This window comes from Bufo gargarizans, chromosome 4, assembly GCF_014858855.1.
Source record: "Bufo gargarizans isolate SCDJY-AF-19 chromosome 4, ASM1485885v1, whole genome shotgun sequence".
NCBI lineage: Eukaryota > Metazoa > Chordata > Amphibia > Anura > Bufonidae > Bufo > Bufo gargarizans.
Genome location: NC_058083.1, coordinates 303,317,476 through 303,336,086, shown reverse-complemented (window position 1 = coordinate 303,336,086; position 18,611 = coordinate 303,317,476). Strand labels below are relative to the sequence as shown.

Genomic DNA, 18,611 nt, shown 5'->3' with positions numbered 1-18,611 from the left:
AGAGACCTCAAAATCTGAAATACTGGTAAACTAAAAAGTAAAGGTGAATGATTTTCCTTCCTCATACATAATTCATAGGTGTATCTATTTATATTGCTGAAAGGGGTGAGGGTAGTCATTTTAAAATTGGATAGCTCATCCAAGCAGTTGTGCCAGCTAGAGACTTTAATAATTTGCACATCTTGCATGAAAGCAAATAGCTCTCTATCCCTAGCAAACTAGCCAGAGACAGAACTGTGAGAAATGTATTGGTGCAGAGAGGATTGCCAGACTGCCTGTTACTAGGACAGCAACGGGGCAGGTGCCCTTCTCAACCCCTTGTTCAGGGACACTTCTGAGCTAGCTGGGCTGATTATCTCATAGGTTCATCAACCAGGGAAAGTTTTAAAAGAGGACTTTACACATGTGCGGTTGATGTTTTTCTTACTGCTGTGGCTAGATCATGGTACCATGGCAAGGTAGAGTACAGACTGTGGATTGTGTGCTGCCCATCAAAGGACAGGAGAAGTTTAAGCATTTTTGGCTCTCCTAGAGCATTGAAAACAGACATCATGATAGATACATCTGGAAGTCTGACGGGAATTGCGAGTCGTATTCTTGGCCTGGCTCTTGATTTGGGGAGCTGTGTCCTAATTGTTGGAGTGTATATGGCTACTGTGTGCTATTTTGGGTTGTCTAGCTGTCTTACTGGGGGTTTGTGTTGGTGTTTGGGAATGTTTCATGGAGTATATCCCAAGTAACAAATAGCTTACTTGATAAGTCATTAGTCACCGATCCCTGTGTGCTTTCAGATAATCACTCCATCACAAACCAATTTTCACGGAAACACAGTGAATGTAACAATAAAACACAACTTGGGGTACTTTCACACTTGCGTTTTTCTTTTCCGGCATAGAGTTCCGTCCTAGGGGCTCTATACCGGAAAAGAACTGATCAGTTTTATCCCCATGCATTCTGAATGGAGAGTAATCCGTTCAGGATGCATCAGGATGTCTTCAGTTTAGTCTTTTTGACTGTTCAGGACGGAGATGATACCACAGCATACTGCGATTTATCTCCAGCCAAAAAACTGAGCACTTGCCTGAATTCCGGATCCAGCTTTTTTTTAGATAGGAATGTATTAGTGTCAGCATACAAAATACCGCAATGCCGGATCCGTCCTTCCGGTCTGCACATGCTCAGACCGGTAAAAATGTGAAAAATATATATATAACGGATCCTTTTCTCCGGATGACAGATGTAAAGACGGATCCGTTCTTGAAATGCATTTGTAAGGCTCCTTTCACACTAGCGTTCGCTGGTCCGCTCGTGAGCTCCGTTTGAAGGAGCTCACGAGCGGACCCGAACGCAGCCGTCCAGCCCTGATGCAGTCTGAATGGAGCGGATCCGCTCAGACTGCATCAGTCTGGCGGCGTTCAGCCTCCGCTCCGCTCGCCTCCGCACGGACAGGCGGACAGCTGAACGCTGCTTGCAGCGTTCGGGTGTCCGCCTGGCCGTGCGGAGGCGTGCGGATCCGTGCGGATCCGTCCAGACTTACAATGTAAGTCAATGGGGACGGATCCGTTTGAAGATGCCACAATGTGGCTCAATCTTCAAGCGGATCCGTCCCCCATTGACTTTACATTGAAAGTCTGGACGGATCCGTCCGAGGCTATTTTCACACTTAGCTTTTTTTTTGCCATTTTAATGCAGACGGATCCGTTCTGAACGGAGCCTCCGTCTGCATTATTATGAGCGGATCCGTTCAGAACGGATCCGCCCGAACGCTAGTGTTCACTCTGCTGCAAGTGTGAAAGTACCCTTGGTCTATTCTCAGATATAATTTCCTACATAAAAAAACAGAACCACAGACCTTTAGCTAGAATCAAATAGCATGTTAAGATGAACAAAATTTTTTACTTTTAGATCTGATGCCAGTAAATATATTCTATATCTGAAAAACGAGTATACCCTTTTTCGTGTCTTTTCCTTCAAAAAGGGTCTTATGACTGTGTACAAGGCATGAATGTACCAAGGTTGATTGACAAAATGGATTCCTCCAAACCGAGCTGGAAAACTATCCTGAAAAAATAGAAAAAAAAAATTGTAATTTTAGCACAAGGCATAGAAAGTATGAATTCTTGAAAACTAATGTGTTTAACCCACCAGGCAAAATAACAGGAATCAATGCCTTGTGACTTTTCAGTAAGCAACATATGCCTCTGAGCAACCAGTTTATAAAAAAAGAATTTCAAATTAAAATATGGTTTTATGCATAATTTACATTAGCCTCTAGGTTTCCTTTCAGCATAGTGTATGCAATGTGTAAAGAAATTGCTATTTTTGTCTTATCTAGTTCACGTCTTCTGGCCTTTGTTGCTAAATAACTGCCAATGGGTGCGAAACAAACCAAGGCCAGTAATTAAAGACATTTTCCTCAACCATGGCCTTAAATAGCAATTAAGAGGCAAACACTGTCTTGAGTCACAGAACACTTGTCCTAGTGGATAAGATTAAGATGCTTTATAACACAAGAGCAGAATATAAAATCAGTAATACAGTCCTAACCTCAGTATCTGAGGAAAGGGATTTGGGGGTCATTATTTCAGAAGACTTAAAGGTAGGCAGACAATGTCATAGAGCAGCAGGAAATGCTAGCAGAATGCTTGGGTGTATAGGGAGAGGCATTACCAGTAGAAAGAGGAAGGTGCTTATTAGAGATGGGCTTGCGGTTCGCCCGGCGGTCGTTTTGCGGCGAACTTTGCTTGTTCGCGCTTTGCCAAACATGCGAACATATGGAGAAATTTGCGCCCGCCATATTATTTTTCATTATGAAGAACTTTGCCCCATGACACATCCATCAGGTGGTACAGGACAGCCAATTGAGACATTTCAGCACATGGACATACCCCCTACGTTATAAATAAACCTGATCTTGCCACCATTTTACATTCAGTGTTTTGCCAGTGATCACCTGGAAGTCAGGAGCCTAGGGGCTTACTAGGGCCATTTTTATATAGGGTAAGGTTCCAGACAGGGTCGTTCTTATCAGGGCGGGTTGTCTGTGGTTAGGCTATCAGGGCCAGAATAGCACCTCCCTGTCGGGCAATATCAGGGACAGTTCTTTGCCCACCCTGTCCTTCAATACCACATCATCATCTAGCCCAGGGATAGATGTTTTTTGCTTTCCCTCCGGGATTCATGGATGTTCACTGGAACCCCCCGGATTGTGGTAGGACATATGGTTTCTGATTTGGTGCCGCCGAGCACCTGATTTAGTGCCACCGAGCACTTGTTATTGCCTACCACATCTATGCTTTTTACTTAAAGGGGTTCTGCACTTTGTTTTAACTGATGATCTATCCTCTGGATAGATCATCAGTATCTGATCGGCGGGGGTCCAACACCCGGGACCCCCGCCAATCAGCTGTTTGAGAAGGCAGCGGCGCTTCAGCAGCGCTGCGGCCTTCTCGCTGTTTACCGCTGGCCCAGTAACGTCACGACTAGTATCAACTAGCTTGGGCGGGGCTAAGCTCTGTTTACTTGAATGAAGCTTAGCCCCGCCCATACTAGTTGATACTAGTCGTGACGTCACTGGGCAGCGGTAAACAGTGAGAAGGCCGCGGCGCTGCTGGCTTCTCAAACTGCTGATCGGCGGGGGTCCTGGGTTTCGGACCCCCGCCAATCAGATGCTGATGATCTATCCAGATGATAGATCATCAGTTAAAACAAAGTGCAGAACCCCTTTAACTTTAATAATTTAATTTATTTTCATTTTGAGGGATATCTTTTCCATTCACACGTCCGCAAAATGGGTCCCCATCCGTTCGGCAATTTTGCGGAATGGGTGCAGACCCATTGATGTTCAATGGGGCCGGAATGTGCTGTCCGGATCTGCACTTCTGCATCTGTGCTTCTGTTTCCGCAGACAAGATTAGGCATTTTCTATTATAGTGTCGGCGATGTGCGGTCCACAAATTGTGGAATGTACATTGCCAATGTCCATGTTTTGCGAGTCAAATCACTTATGGACGTGTGAATGGACCCTTATAGTAAAATTATTAAAGGTTACGTTTTATCTTTATGTATATTCTAATGGATTGCCTCCCTTGTACAATGTTATAATATGCTTTCTATGTTAGAAAGTATAATATAGTGTATTTGTATTGTGTGGCAGTTGTGTACGGTTCTGCTGCGATACTGCAGGTATATAGAGGGACAAGTGTTATTGGAACAAATAATTTCTACTGGTGTGATCTACCAGTCATCCCCCAAAAAACTGATTGAAGCGGGGTGTTATATACCAATATACTTTCTTTATAGTGTATTTGGGTACTGTATATAGTGCATTTGTGCATTCGTGTACGCGAAAATTATATTGCCGATATTTCGCATTGAAAAAAATAAATGGAGATCGCAAATTCGAATAATACATCTGGTATGTCACTGTCCATGTTGTGGGACTATTTGTGCACTTCTAGTAATTAATTCTTGGCTGCAAATATGAGCTGAAGGTTTTTCAGGTTTGCCTGCCATTAAAATGAACTTGCGGTTCGCGAACATTTGATCACGTTCGCGCGATCGCGTTCGCGAACCGTCCCGGCAGGTGTTCGTCCATCACCAGTGCTCATGCCGCTCTACAGAGCGCTAGTGAGACCTCATTTGGAGTATTGTGCTCAGTACTGGAGACCATATCTCCAGAAGGATATTGATACTTTGGAGAGAGTTCAGAGAAGAGCTACTAAACTAGTACATGGATTGCAGGATAAAACTTACCAGGAAAGATTAAAGGACCTTAACATGTATAGCTTGAAATAAAGACGAGAGAGAGGGACTGCTACAAGAGGACATAGTTTTAAATTAGAGGGGCAAATGTTTAAAAGTAATATCAGGAAGTATTACTGAGAGAGTAGTGGATGCATGGAATAGCCTTCCTGCAGAAGTGGTAGCTGTAAATACAGTGAAGGAGTTTAAGCATGCATGGGATAGGCATAAGGCCATCCTTCATATAAGATAGTAACTGTAGGTTTGGTGGACCAAGGAAGTCCAAAAGAAAACGGACAGAGTAACGGGCGCAAATCCACAACCAAAGATAGAGAGCAAATTGGTTTATTCAGGACAATGCGTTTCGGGGTCATGACCCCTTTATCAAGTCTACAGAAAGAAATGTATCGATCACATACATGGAATTTTGTGAATAATAGATAAGTGTGGATAATAAAACGTAGCGAGAGTAAATCTGCATACACATGTGTAAAAAAGTAGATGCGTAAATCCACATTAAAAAAATGAATTAAATTAGATGGAAAAAATAATATTAAAAACATACATATTTCATTGAAGCACTTACTGATAAAAATGTATATAAATAGAGGCATGGTAAAAAATGTGATAATAAAAGTGAGGTAGTCTCAAGGGGATTCATTGGAGGTACATTGGACGTTGGCATTAGAATGTGCGCCCATAGCTGGCTATCTACTAAGAACGTAATGTTTTGGTGTCCCGATCATCTGGCCAAAGTGGCATAATTATGGCCGTGTGTAAGGTGCATTTTTGCCCTTGGGGAGGCGTAGGGGGTGTATTTTGGTCCTTGGGGAGGCGTAGGAGGATTATGTGAGGGGAGTTCCAGATAAAGGGGGGGGGGGGAACACTTTATAAAAAAGGAGGGGGAATGTGGTAACATATAAGGTATGAAAATGGAGTACGGAAAGTGTAGCTGAGAGTATAGAGGTAAATGTATGTGTCTGTGTGTATGTATGGAATTAGCAAGGGGTAATTAATAAAAATTATGAATTTTGGGTGTGTGAGTGAAAACTGAGTCCAAGATGGTGGAGGCCAGGGTGGGATAGGTGTCAGGGGTGGGGGAGATGAGTTGGAGGGGTGGTTGCATGGAGGTTACTGACCTGGAGCAGTCGTTTCACAAAAGGGCGCGCATTGTCGGCGTATTTGAATGGGATCCAGTTGAATTGCTGGACACGTGGGGTGGGCGGGACTGGGGTGATGACGCTGGTCGGAGGGCGGAGAGGGGGCCGGGGATGGCGAGAGGAGCCCCCGTCCCCGGTCACTCACTCTTCCCATCTCCCTTCTACACTCCCCGACCAGCCTCTTGGCTGCTCCACTGTCCCCACGATGCACGATCTGAGCCGAGTCTCCGGCAGCGCTCCGCCCCCCCCGAGACAGCGTCACTTACTCAGCACCCGCCCACACGTAGTAAAGTCTTGAAGGGGTATTTCCAGCTCAGCTATTTATGGCTAAGATCTGGATACCCAAGTGGGTAATAACTCTTTAAGGGGGTTGGCCACTTTCTGGTTACTATTGACCAATGTATATATATATATATATATATATATATATTTATATAAGATGATTAGATGGCAATTACTAATATAGCCTTAGTCGAAATTCTGCACCATTTTCTATATTTCATAAGGTATGTCTTTTGTGCTGTCCACACAGTAGTCCATAAAATAGCTGCTGTTGGAGGGTCACGTGACCAGTCAAATCACATCAATGTGATGTCTCCTCTGTTCAAATAAACTGCCATAACTATTTGCACTGTTGGGAGTTTATTGCAGGTGCATTGTGTTTGAATGCTGGACACATCAAAAAGAGGTTACAGCATTTGCCTGGTCACATAACCCTCCATCAGCGGCCATCTTATGGACAGGACCTCTGTGTGGACAACATAGAAGATCTGCCTAACAAGGGGACATGACTTTTAAAATATAGAACATAGACAAAGGTTATATTAGCCATTGTAATATAGTTATCTCACATACACATTGGTGACAAGTAGCCAGAAAGTGGCCAACCACTTTAAGTTATTGATGCTACTTGGGACAGAGCTAAAAAAGGTTATCCCTCTTATTTTAGCAATGTATATTTATTGCTTACCATCAACAAGTAAAATATCTTTGGTTCACCACATTCAGGGATTACATCCCACCGACCTATTTAAGATGGTCTATCAAATGTATGCCCAGATTTATGCACCTATATACCTATTCAGTTTCTTATGTATGCCATTGACTCCCATCAAAAAATACAAGGCAATATACATTTTTTATACACCTGTATTGAAAAACCATTGATGGCCTATTATAAGAAGCCCCACACAGTGAAAAATATTTTTAGGAACTTTAGAACACCTACCGCTACCACCATTGTACTTAATATGTTGGCCATGTATAAGGAAAAATGACACAAATAGGAGAATTTATCCTTAGGGGAATATTTGAAGTCAGTTTTGCTTGAGTCTGCATTGGCATACTTTGGCAAACTTTGTACCACATTTGGCATATCTTTAAACCTTATAGTTTTGTCAAAAATGTTACTTCAATTTTTCTATACCACCCTCCGACTCAAATGAGTTCCTAACGTTTTTGTAATTTTTAAAAAGCTGCATTGATAAATCTTTAGTGAAGTTAATATATCTAACTATAAAAAAATTGCACATATTTGAGCAAAATGGCACTTGCCACAATATTTGTGTCTTTTCAATGCCAGCCTACCCTAATGATAAATGCTTCTAAATGTTGCAAAGGAAAAGTATGCATTTGTGGCCTTTGACAATTTTTATAATGTGTTCAGAACTACATTAAACAAGGCCCACAAAATACCTATGTTTTTATGAAGCTGTGCTTTTTTTATGGCATTTTTACAGTTTTCTTGTACGTGCGTTGTCAAAATATCACTTAAGTCACAAGCCAATATTCTGTGTGTTCTACTAAGCAGGTGCAATTTGTCCTTTATGATTAACAAGTCTGGAAATTCTTGTAACCTTAACATGGTGTGAGAGGTGCCAGGGGAAATTTTCAAACATATCACAGACATTGAGACTTTATTCAGCAGGACAGTCTTGTATACAATTGTCAATAGGCTTAATTGATATCTGACAAGACTATTAAAAGAGGACAAGTAAATAAGTAATTGTGACTCATCTTGGGAAATCAATCTGCCATTAGAATGACACAATTGTAAATCCCATTTTACAAAATATGTTCACGCAGTAGTGCAATTACACCATTTTTGTAATGTAAGCAACAATCTATAAGAAAGCAACATCTGTATGGCCTGTAGCATATGTAATAACTACTCTTATGGATGGAAAAGGTTTCGATTAGTTGTAAATCATTATTATCTTACATTACACATTCTCTCTCTATTATTTATATCTGCCAAATTCCTGTTGCCCATGTTAAAGAAATATCAGCAAAGTAAGTAAACATACCAGGTCAGATTTATTTGTTATGTATGTTATGTACTGTATGTCCTTGGTTCTAACCTGACAATGAGCAAAATCTGCATGTCTTCCCAGTGTTGGGTGAGTTTCTTCTTGGTACTCCCAATTTTTCCCAAATCATCAAAATAAGAAACTAATAGGTCAATGTATAATTTACATTGTGTTTCTCAACTGGCACAGATAGGGTTGTAAGTGATGACAATCTCTGTACAACATAATGAAATATTTTGGCACAATATAAAATAAATGTAAGGATGAAGCCTATTTTGTCTTAATGTCAGTCCTGTTTTTCAAATTTGAAATGTGTCACTTTATGTAGTAAGAATTTTGGAATTCATTTACTTATCCAAGTGATTTCATGACACATTGAACTTCATGGTAGTGGTAAATTTTGGTCGATATATTTTGTTCTTATTTAGAAATAAAACTAAAATTTAATGAAAATTTAACAACATTCCCAATTTTCCTCATTTAAATGTCTCTGCTTTTGAATAAAAATCCAAATCCTTTTTTTAGGGACAAAATCAGTTCTGAAGTGGCTTTGAGTGACCTATGTAATAGAAACCCCTGTAAATCACGCCATTTTAAAAACTACACCCCTCAAAATGACATTTAGGAGGTTTATCCATTAGGTATTTCACACAAATTACTTAAAAATGAATTAAGCAAAAAAAAAAATTCAGACATTGTTCAGGCATACATTGTTTTTGGAGCATATCAAGCGATAGAACTAATGCTCCAAATTAGGCCTCTTTCACACTTGCGTTGTCCGGATCCGGCGTGTACTCCACTTGCCGGAATTACACGCCGGATCCGGAAAAACGCAAGTGAACTGAAAGCATTTGAAGACGGATCCGTCTTCAAAATGCGTTTAGTGTTACTATGGCAGCCAGGACGTCCTGGTTGCCATAGTAGTAGTGGGGAGCGGGGGAGCAGTATACTTTCAGTCCGTGTGGCTCCCTGGGCGCTCCAGAATGACGTCAGAGCGCCCCATGCGCATGGATGACGTGCCATGCGATCACGTGATCCATGCGCTTGGGGCGCCCTGACGTCACTCTGGAGCGCCCCGGGAGCCGCACGGATGGTAAGTATGCTGCTCCCCCGCTCCCCACTACACTTTACCTTGGCTGCCAGGACTTTAGCGTCCTGGTAGCCATGGTAACCATTCAGAAAAAGCTAAACGTCGGATCCGGCAATGCGCCGAAACGACGTTTAGCTTAAGGCCGGATCCGGATCAATGCCTTTCAATGGGCATTAATTCCGGATCCGGCCTTGCGGCAAGTGTTCAGGATTTTTGGCCGGAGCAAAAAGCGCAGCATGCTGCAGTATTTTCTCCGGCCAAAAAACGTTCCGGTCCTGAACTGAAGACATCCTGATGCATCCTGAACGGATTTCTCTCCATTCAGAATGCATGGGGATAATCCTGATCAGGATTCTTCCGGCATAGAGCCCCGACGACGGAACTCTATGCCGGAAGAAAAGAACGCAGGTGTGAAAGAGCCCTTATTTACCCTAATTCTGCAGTTGTTAAAATATCCCAAATGTAACATGGAATTTGCTGAAATTAATTTTAAGAGCCATCATTTTTTTGTTGACTGAGCTGTGTGAGGGCTCATTTTTGGAGGCGCAAGATGTAGTTTTTATTGGTACTATTCTGGTCTGGTGTACATTTGGCTTTTGACTGCTTTTTATTTATTTTTTGGGAGGTGAGGTAGGCAAAAATTGCAATTTTGTGAGTCTTATTATTTTTTATGGAGTTAGCCATGATATATATGACAACTTTATTTGGCAAATTAATACGATTATGGTGACAGATTTATATAGGTTTTTTTCATGTTTTACTACTTTTGCATATTAAAATCACTTTTTTTTTTAACCACCTCCCGACCGCCTAACGCACCGATGCGTCAGGGAGGTGGTTGATTTGTTCCTCCTGGAAGCATCGGCGCGTCATCTCGCGAGACGCATTTCGTAGCCAAGTATTTCGTCAGCAACCTGCCGGCCACGATCATTGGCTGGCAGGTTGCTGATTTTAAAAAAATCCAATCAGCAGCCATTTAACCCATCATATTAGTAAATATGATGGGGTTATATGGCTGCTGTGCTCCTCTGCTCCTTCTTTTGGTCGGTTGGTTCCAGCAGAGGAGCAGAGGAGCACACATCACTGTGAGTACCCACTACACCACACTTAGCCCCCAGATCACCCCAATTAACCCTTTGATCACCCCTTTGATCGCCCCTGTCAATCACTAGTGAAAGGAAAAAAGTGATCAGTGCAAACTGTCACTTTTTTTTTTTCACTGGTATTGACCGTTAGGTTTCAGTATAGTTTAGGCCCCTTGGTTAGGTAGTTTAGGGATCGGTTAGCGCCCAGCCCACCGCACCGCAGTCCGTTATTCGCTGATTAGCGTATCACTAATCAGTATTTGTACTTTTATAGTATCTGGAAGTGATCAAAACTGATCACGGTCAGATCTATAATTGTATTAGTGTCACTTTAGTTCTCCCTCCACCCAAAACGCAGTGTTTGCCCGATCAGGCCTGATCGGTCGCCCACACGTGCGTTCGCCCACACCCGCCCCACCGCAGTGACAAAATTTTTTTATTTTTTTTGATCGCTGCACATTCACTTTACACGCACTGCGGCGATAAAAAAATCTGTTTTGATATTTTTTATCAACCGCAGCAGCCTCCGGTACTTCGCTAGCCTCCCATTTGTAAGACAGGCTTGCTTTTTTTTTCTTGGGTAGTCTCAGGGAATACCCCTAAATTTAGTTGCCCACATGTCTAACAGGGGGTATTCTTCTGAAGAGGCCTACAGGCTTCTGACCCAGTCGGATGAGGAGTGGGAACCCTCATCTGATGAATCCAGCGGGTCAGAATACGAACCTGTAGAAAGCAGTGGCTCTCTGACCCAAAGTTCGGACGAGGAGGCTGAGGTCCCTGATAGCAGCAGGCGTACCCGGCCCCGTGTCGCTAGACCGCAGGTTGCGCAGGATCCGCTTCAAGAGCAGCAGAGTGGGGCTGGTGCTGTCGGATTACGTGGTGAGGCATACACCAGCAGCCCAGCCCTTCCTGGACCTAGTACCAGCACTGCCGTAGAACATGGTGAAGTAGCGAGCACCAGAAGGGCAGTTGAAGCTGGTACGGTGGCACTTGCAGTAGTGACCCCGTCGCAGCCACCGCAAAGACGTGCCCATAGAGCCCCTAGAATCCCAGAGGTGCTGGCAAACCCTGATTGGCAGTCCCCAACTTCAGCCGCACTTGTAGTTCCCCCTTTCACCGCCCAGTCTGGAGTTCGGGTTGAGACAGCTCAGATCGGTTCGGCCCTGGGATTTTTTGAGCTGTTCTTGACTGCGGAGCTCTTAGACTTAGTTGTGGCAGAGACAAACCGGTATGCCACACAATTTATAACCGCTAACCCGGGAAGCTTTTATGCCCAGCCTTTCCGGTGGAAACCAGTCCAAGTTTCCGAAATTAAAACTTTTCTGGGCCTCCTCCTGAACATGGGCCTGACAAAAAAGCATGAATTGCGGTCATATTGGTCCACGAACCCGATTCATCACATGGCCATGTTCTCTGCTGCTATGTCCAGGACACGATTTGAGAGCATCCTGCGTTTCCTGCACTTTAGTGATAACAGCACCTCCCGTCCCAGAGGCCACCCTGCTTTTGACCGGCTCCACAAAATTCGGCCCCTCATAGACCATTTCAACCTGAAATTTGCAGATATGTATACCCCAGAGCAAAACATCTGCGTAGACGAGTCCCTTATACATTTTACCGGGCACCTTGGCTTCAAACAATACATCCCAAGCAAGCGCGCCCGGTATGGGGTCAAATTGTATAAGCTCTGTGAAAGGGCCACAGGCTATACACACAAATTTCGTGTCTATGAGGGAAAAGATCAGACCCTGGAGCCGGTCGGTTGCCCTGACTACCTGGGGAGCAGTGGGAAGATAGTCTGGGACTTGGTGTCACCCTTATTCGGCAAGGGGTACCATCTTTATGTGGACAATTTCTACACAAGTGTGGCCCTCTTTAGGCATTTGTTTCTAGAACGGATTGGCGCCTGTGGTACCACGTGAACTAGTTGCGCGGGCTTCCCCCAACGGCTCGTTAGCACCCGTCTTGCAAGGGGGCAGAGGGCCGCACTGTGTAACGAAGAACTGCTCGCGGTGAAATGGAGAGACAAGCGTGACGTTTACATGCTCTCCTCCATTCACGCAGACACGACAATACAAATTGAGCGAGCAACCCGTGTCATTGAAAAGCCCCTCTCAGTCCACGACTATAACCTTCACATGGGAGGGGTGGACTTCAATGACCAGATGTTGTCTCCGTATTTAGTTTCCCGCAGAACCAGACGCTGGTATAAGAAGGTGTCTGTATATTTAATTCAATTGGCTCTGTACAATAGTTTTGTTCTCTACAGTAAGGCTGGGAGAACTGGATCCTTCCTCAAATTTCAGGAAGAGATCATCGAGAACCTCCTGTATCCAGGAGGTTCCGTGGCCCCAACCACCAGTGTAGTTAGCCGTCTACAAGAGCGACATTTCCCCAATGTCGTTGCTGGTACCTCAACCCACCCGTCACCCCGAAAAAGATGTCGTGTCTGTAGCAGGAGTGGAATAAGGCGTGACACCCGCTATTTCTGTCCTGACTGTCCTGACCACCCTGCCCTATGCTTAGGGGAGTGTTTCCGAAAGTACCACACACAGGTACACCTAGCATAGGGATCATCTCACCAGGATAGGCACACAGGTCTATTAGGGCCCATTCACTCACAGCTGCTGCAAACGTCTCCTTTCACATGGGACAAAGTGCATAACGCACTTCGCCACATCTTTGGGCGATTTGCGCTTTGCACATTGACCCATGGGGAAGGAGAGGTTTGTTCTATAAAGGTAAAAAAACAAAAAAAAAAAAAAAAAACACCAGTAAGCAAACACGTTAATGTTTAGTTCAAAAAGTTAAAGTTTACATATTCTGTTCCAAAGTTAATAAAATTATTGCGTTGTGGCCTGTTTTTTTCTTTTTTTTTCTTTTTTTACCTTCCAGGTGGACCAACCGATCTACTAGCTGCAGCACCGATGTGCATTCTGACAGAAGCATTGCGCTGCTGTCAGATTACACGCAAGTCGGTGTATGCGGCGCTGCAAGACGGGATTTTCTCCTCTGCAGTGACAGATACGTTTGCCAAGGCATACGAGCTGAGGAGGAGGCGGCGTTCCTATGCTTTGGCAAACACTTTGTATATATATTAAAAAAAAAAAAAAAATCCCGGCAATGATTTATTCATCCACATCGATTGATGCGAATGGAGAAATCTGGTTTGCCAGGGCATATGAGCTAAGTGGGTATGGATGTAGGGCGGAGCTCCTATGTCCTGGCAGACGCCTTTCCCCTCCATTTTTTTTTTTTTGGCAGAGATTTTTTCATCCACATTGATCGATGCGAATGAGGAAATCTGTGCCGTTCATTTTTTTCTTTCAGCCCAGAGGCTGAACGGGAAAAAAAATCTCATTACCTGTATGCTCAATATAAGGAGAATAGCAGAAACTCCTAATGCTGGCCATACATGTAATGATTGCGGAGACCCTCAAATGCCAGGGCAGTACAAACACCCCACAACTGACCCCATTTTGGAAAGAAGACACCCCAAGGTATTTGTTGAGTCCATGAAAGATTTAAATTTTTGTCCTAAGTTAGCGGAAAGTAAGACTTTGTGAGAAAAAAAAAATAAAAAATCAATTTCCGCCAACTTATGCGAAAAAAAAAAAAAATTCTATGAACTTGCCAGGCCCCTCATTGGATACCTTGGGGTGTCTTCTTTCCAAAGTGGGGTCACATGTGGGGTATTTATACTGCCCTGGCTTTTTAGGGGCCCTAAAGCGTGAGAAGAAGTCTGGGATCCAAATGTCTAAAAATGCCCTCCTAAAAGGAATTTGGGCACCTTTGCGCATCTAGGCTGCAAAAAAGTGTCACACATCTGGTATCGCCGTACTCAGGAGAAGTTGGGCAATGTGTTTTGGGGTGTCATTTTACATATACCCATGCTGGATGAGATAAATATCTTGGTCAAATGCCAACATTGTATAAAAAAATGGGAAAAGTTGTCTTTTGCCAAGATATTTCTCTCACCCAGCATGGGTATATGTAAAATGACACCCCAAAACACATTCCCCAACTTCTCCTGAATATGGTGATACCAGATGTGTGACACTTTTTTGATGCCAAGGTGGGCAAAGGGGCACATATTCCAAAGTGCACCTTTCGGATTTTGCAGGCCATTTTTTACACATTTTGATTGCAAAGTACTTCTCACACATATTGGCCCCTAAATTGCCAGGGCAGTATAACTACGCCACAAGTGACCCCATTTTGGAAAGAAGACACCCCAAGGTATTCCGTGAGGGGCATGGCGGGTTCCTAGAATTTTTTTTTTTTTGTCGCAAGTTAGTGGAAATCAGAGCTGTTTCAAAAAGCGGAAATTCGTAAACGCTATAAAGTTTGTAAACGCTATAACTTTTACCCAAACTATAATTTTTTTTTGCCCAAACATTATTTTTTTATCAAAGACATGTAGAACAATAAATTTGGCGAAAAATTTATATATGGATGTCGTTCTTTTTTGCAAAATTTTACAGCTGAAAGTGAAAAATGTCATTTTTTTGCAAAAAAATCGTTACATTTTGATTAATAACAAAAAAAGTAAAAATGTCAGCAGCAATAAAATACCACCAAATGAAAGCTCCATTAGTGAGAAGAAAAGGAGGTAAAATTCATTTGGGTGGTAAGTTGCATGACCGAGCGATAAACGGTGAAACGAGTGTAGTGCCGAAGTGTAAAAAGTGCTCTGGTCATGAAGGGGGTTTCAGCTAGCGGGGCTGAAGTGGTTAATTAAGAATTTGTTTTATTTTGCATGATAAACAGATTCTGGCAGGCTTTCATACATTGCAGACCCGGAGGCCATTGTAAAGCCTCTAATTGCCATAGCAACCATCAAGCCACCATGATCACATTATGGGGTGCCCAAATTGGGAGGGAACCCCCTCTCTATTTAAACCCTTTGGATGCAGTGGCTGATATGGATTGCTGCATCTAAAATGATCAGCATTAGCACTGATCAGTAATGCATAGTGCGTTAAGGTCATAATTGCTATGCCATACATTTATGGCTTAACAGTTCTAATTAAACAAAATGTAATATAAATGGAATTGGGTAAAGACAACAGATCGCCAACATTAATTTATTCATAAAATTTACTGCATTACTATATATGTATTCTATTCAAGCAGATCTTATTGTGTAATTAGAGAAAAGCAAAGCAAGCACATAGTTGTAAGCTACATGTGATATTATTTAAATCAGATTTGTCCCGAATATTGTAAAAATTTTGTTGCGACCTATCTGAATTTTTGATGATTCGGTTAAGGTGAATTTGTGAGAGAAAGAGAGAGAAAGAGAAAAAAAAATTATAAATAAGTGACAGACAAGAGAGAAAAAGATGAGTCAAAGGAGACGTTAGAGTGTCATACACGAGTGGAGAGAATGGGAGGTCTATTGTACTGCTGGAGGGCTAAATAATGCATAATAGCTACATTATACACACAAATGCATATGGTTCTGAATGCAGTTTACTAGTCATTCTCTAGAGAAGGGCTGTACCCCAGTTCCCTTCTTCAAATTCTAATAATATATGGACACTTTTCTTTCCATTGCAGACATTAACCCACACCATTTTTTTATTCTCTGGACTGATAGGAAAGTACTGTATATGCCATGGTGTAAATAGTAGTGAAGAAGGTAATCTTGTTATTCATAATTAGGGTTGAGCGAACCTGTGAAAGTTCCGGTTCGCCAGGTTTGGCCAAACTTAAGGTCAAAGACCCGGACTCTATTTAAGTCAATGCAAACCCGAACTTCACTTTATTATTTTTCATTATAACATGGTTAAAACAGAAAACTAAATAAAATGTCTACTGAGGGGTTAAAAAAATAAATTTAAAAAATCACCTCATCCACTTGATCGCGCAGCCAGTATCTTCTTTTCTTCATTCAGCAGGACCTGCGGTGACGTCACCGTGCTCACCACGTGCTTTTGCGCGATTAAGTGGATTAGGTGATTGTATATTTTTTTAAACCCTCAATAGACATTTTATTTAGCATTCTGTTTTAAGAATGCTATTATTTTCCGTTATAACCATGTCGGAACATAATAAAATAACCCGAACACCGAACCTGATCTTCAGTGAAAAAGTCCGGGTTTGCAGTTCGGGTTTGCTCAACTCTATTCATAATCTTTGGTTTCTTTGAGTTATCCATTCGCTTCTGGTCCTCAGTAGTGTTGATCGTGAATGTTCTAATCGCAATTTTTTAAGAGAATATCGGCACTACGAGAATTCGTGATCTAGAATAAAGCACTATATATTCGTATTCGCAAATATTCTAGATTTTTTAATTTTATTTAAACCCATGATCCCTCACTGCTTCTTGCTTGTGGGGCAATGAGAAGGCTGCAATATGTTTGTCAGAGATTAGCAACATCCATAGCAACCAATAGGAAAGTTGCCTACCCCTTACTATATAAGAACCTCCCCAGCAGCCATTTTCTGCTGTTTTTTGCAGTTCTGAGAAAGAGAGAGCGGTGTCACTGCTGTGCTCTGTGCTTTGCTGAGTCATTTTCACTGCAATTACATTAGATAGTTAGTTAGCTGATATATATATATTACAGATAGCTAGTGGTAGATAGTCAGTGTAGGTTAGATAGTGATATAGTGTAGCTGATAGGATCCAGTGCAGGGTGTTAGGTAGTGTGATAGGAATTACTGTACTCTGCTTTTTCTCCAGTCTCAGGAAACTTCTAGCAGCTTGAAAAATGCAAAAGTGACCCACACCTGTATTGCGCAAGCAATATGTGCCTATCACATTGCCTACTTTCGCTATCAAGAAAATAATTACTGGAAATCACGAATTCTAGAATTTGCTAATTTATTGCAAATATTAAGCCAACAATTTTTAAAATATCGCAAAAACGAATATTGCCTATGCTGCTCATCACTAGTCCTAAGCTGTGTCAGGTGGCCAACACTCTCACCCTTTCACTGTATGCACACAACTATATATATTTTGTGGTCTATAAGTTGAGGATCTCCAAAATACGGACACTGGTTGTGCTGCATCTGCATTTTATTGTGGACCAAATTAATGGGACTGTGGTCCATATTATGTGGCCAATCTTTTTGTGGAACAAACATACAGGTCATCCATGAACATTACACATTCATAGGTCTATTCTGCAAAAAGATAGAATATGTCCACAAAATGCGGAACACGGACCGCATCTGTATTTTGCGGATCTACGGTTTGCAGACCGCATAATGGACATAGTAGGTCCATGAGACCTTCTACTGACACAGCGTCATATGCATGGACAGAAAGTCAGTTTTTAGATTTATTCACATCAAGGCTGGAGTGAATACAGAAACTGACTTCCTGTCTACACATTAAATACTGTGTCAGTCGGAAATTCAGTCACATCACATAGCTGAGGAGATTGATACATAGCTTGTGGGAAAAGATTCAGTATAACATGTACTTCATTCACTTTAATCTCTGCTCTTTCTATGCTTTGGAGTCCAAGTGGGTGGTCCTATTCAGTAATTGACAGCTATCTTGGTCTGCACCATCAGAGAGAGATAGCTATAAGTCATTGAGTAGGGCCCCCCACTCCGAAGACCAGATTGACCAGATATTTAAATTAACGAACGATAATGTATGCTTAAAATTTTCTAAGACAACCTTACTTGACAAACGAGAAGGAAACAATGTTTAAAATATATCATAAATATGATGCAAAGCATATGACACAATATACACCATTATTTTGAAAAAAGATCTAGGGCCTGATTTATCATACATTTCTGTCAATTTAGAATCTGCCGGAACAGCCTGCAGGAATCGCTGTCACAGATGTGAAAGTAGCCTTAATAAGGGGTTTTCCAGGTATTAAATATTGATGACCTATCATCTATTGTTGGGTCATCAATATCAGATTGGTGGGGTCCAACTACTAACAACCTTGTTGATCAACTATTTGAAAGGGGCTACAGAGCTGGAAGGAGATGCGGCCTCTATATTGCAATACCACAATCCTGTATATTGCATATTAACTGTGCAAATACTGTAGCTCAATCTCATGCACTTAAATGATATTGCGCTGTAGAAAGGCCACGTGACTGATAAATGTGACATCACAGGCTGAGGAAGAGCCCTGCAGCACCTTCCAACAGCTGATTTGGGTAATCAGACGCCACCGATCTGATACTGATGAGCTATCTTAAGGAAAGTTCATCAATAATCACATCCCAGACACCCCCTTTAAAT

The 18,611-nt window shown here is 42.2% G+C and overlaps 1 protein-coding gene across 1 annotated transcript in view; it reads right to left on the bottom strand.

The window, feature by feature from the left end:
• The window catches only part of CLVS2 (clavesin 2), a 54,754-nt gene that overhangs the window by 13,532 nt on the left and 22,611 nt on the right, over nt 1-18,611 (bottom strand). Inside the window, exon 3 of the mRNA XM_044292330.1 lies at nt 1,951-2,061. Within this exon, the coding sequence (XP_044148265.1) occupies nt 1,951-2,061 (111 nt within the window). The remainder of the gene's footprint in view (nt 1-1,950; nt 2,062-18,611) is intronic.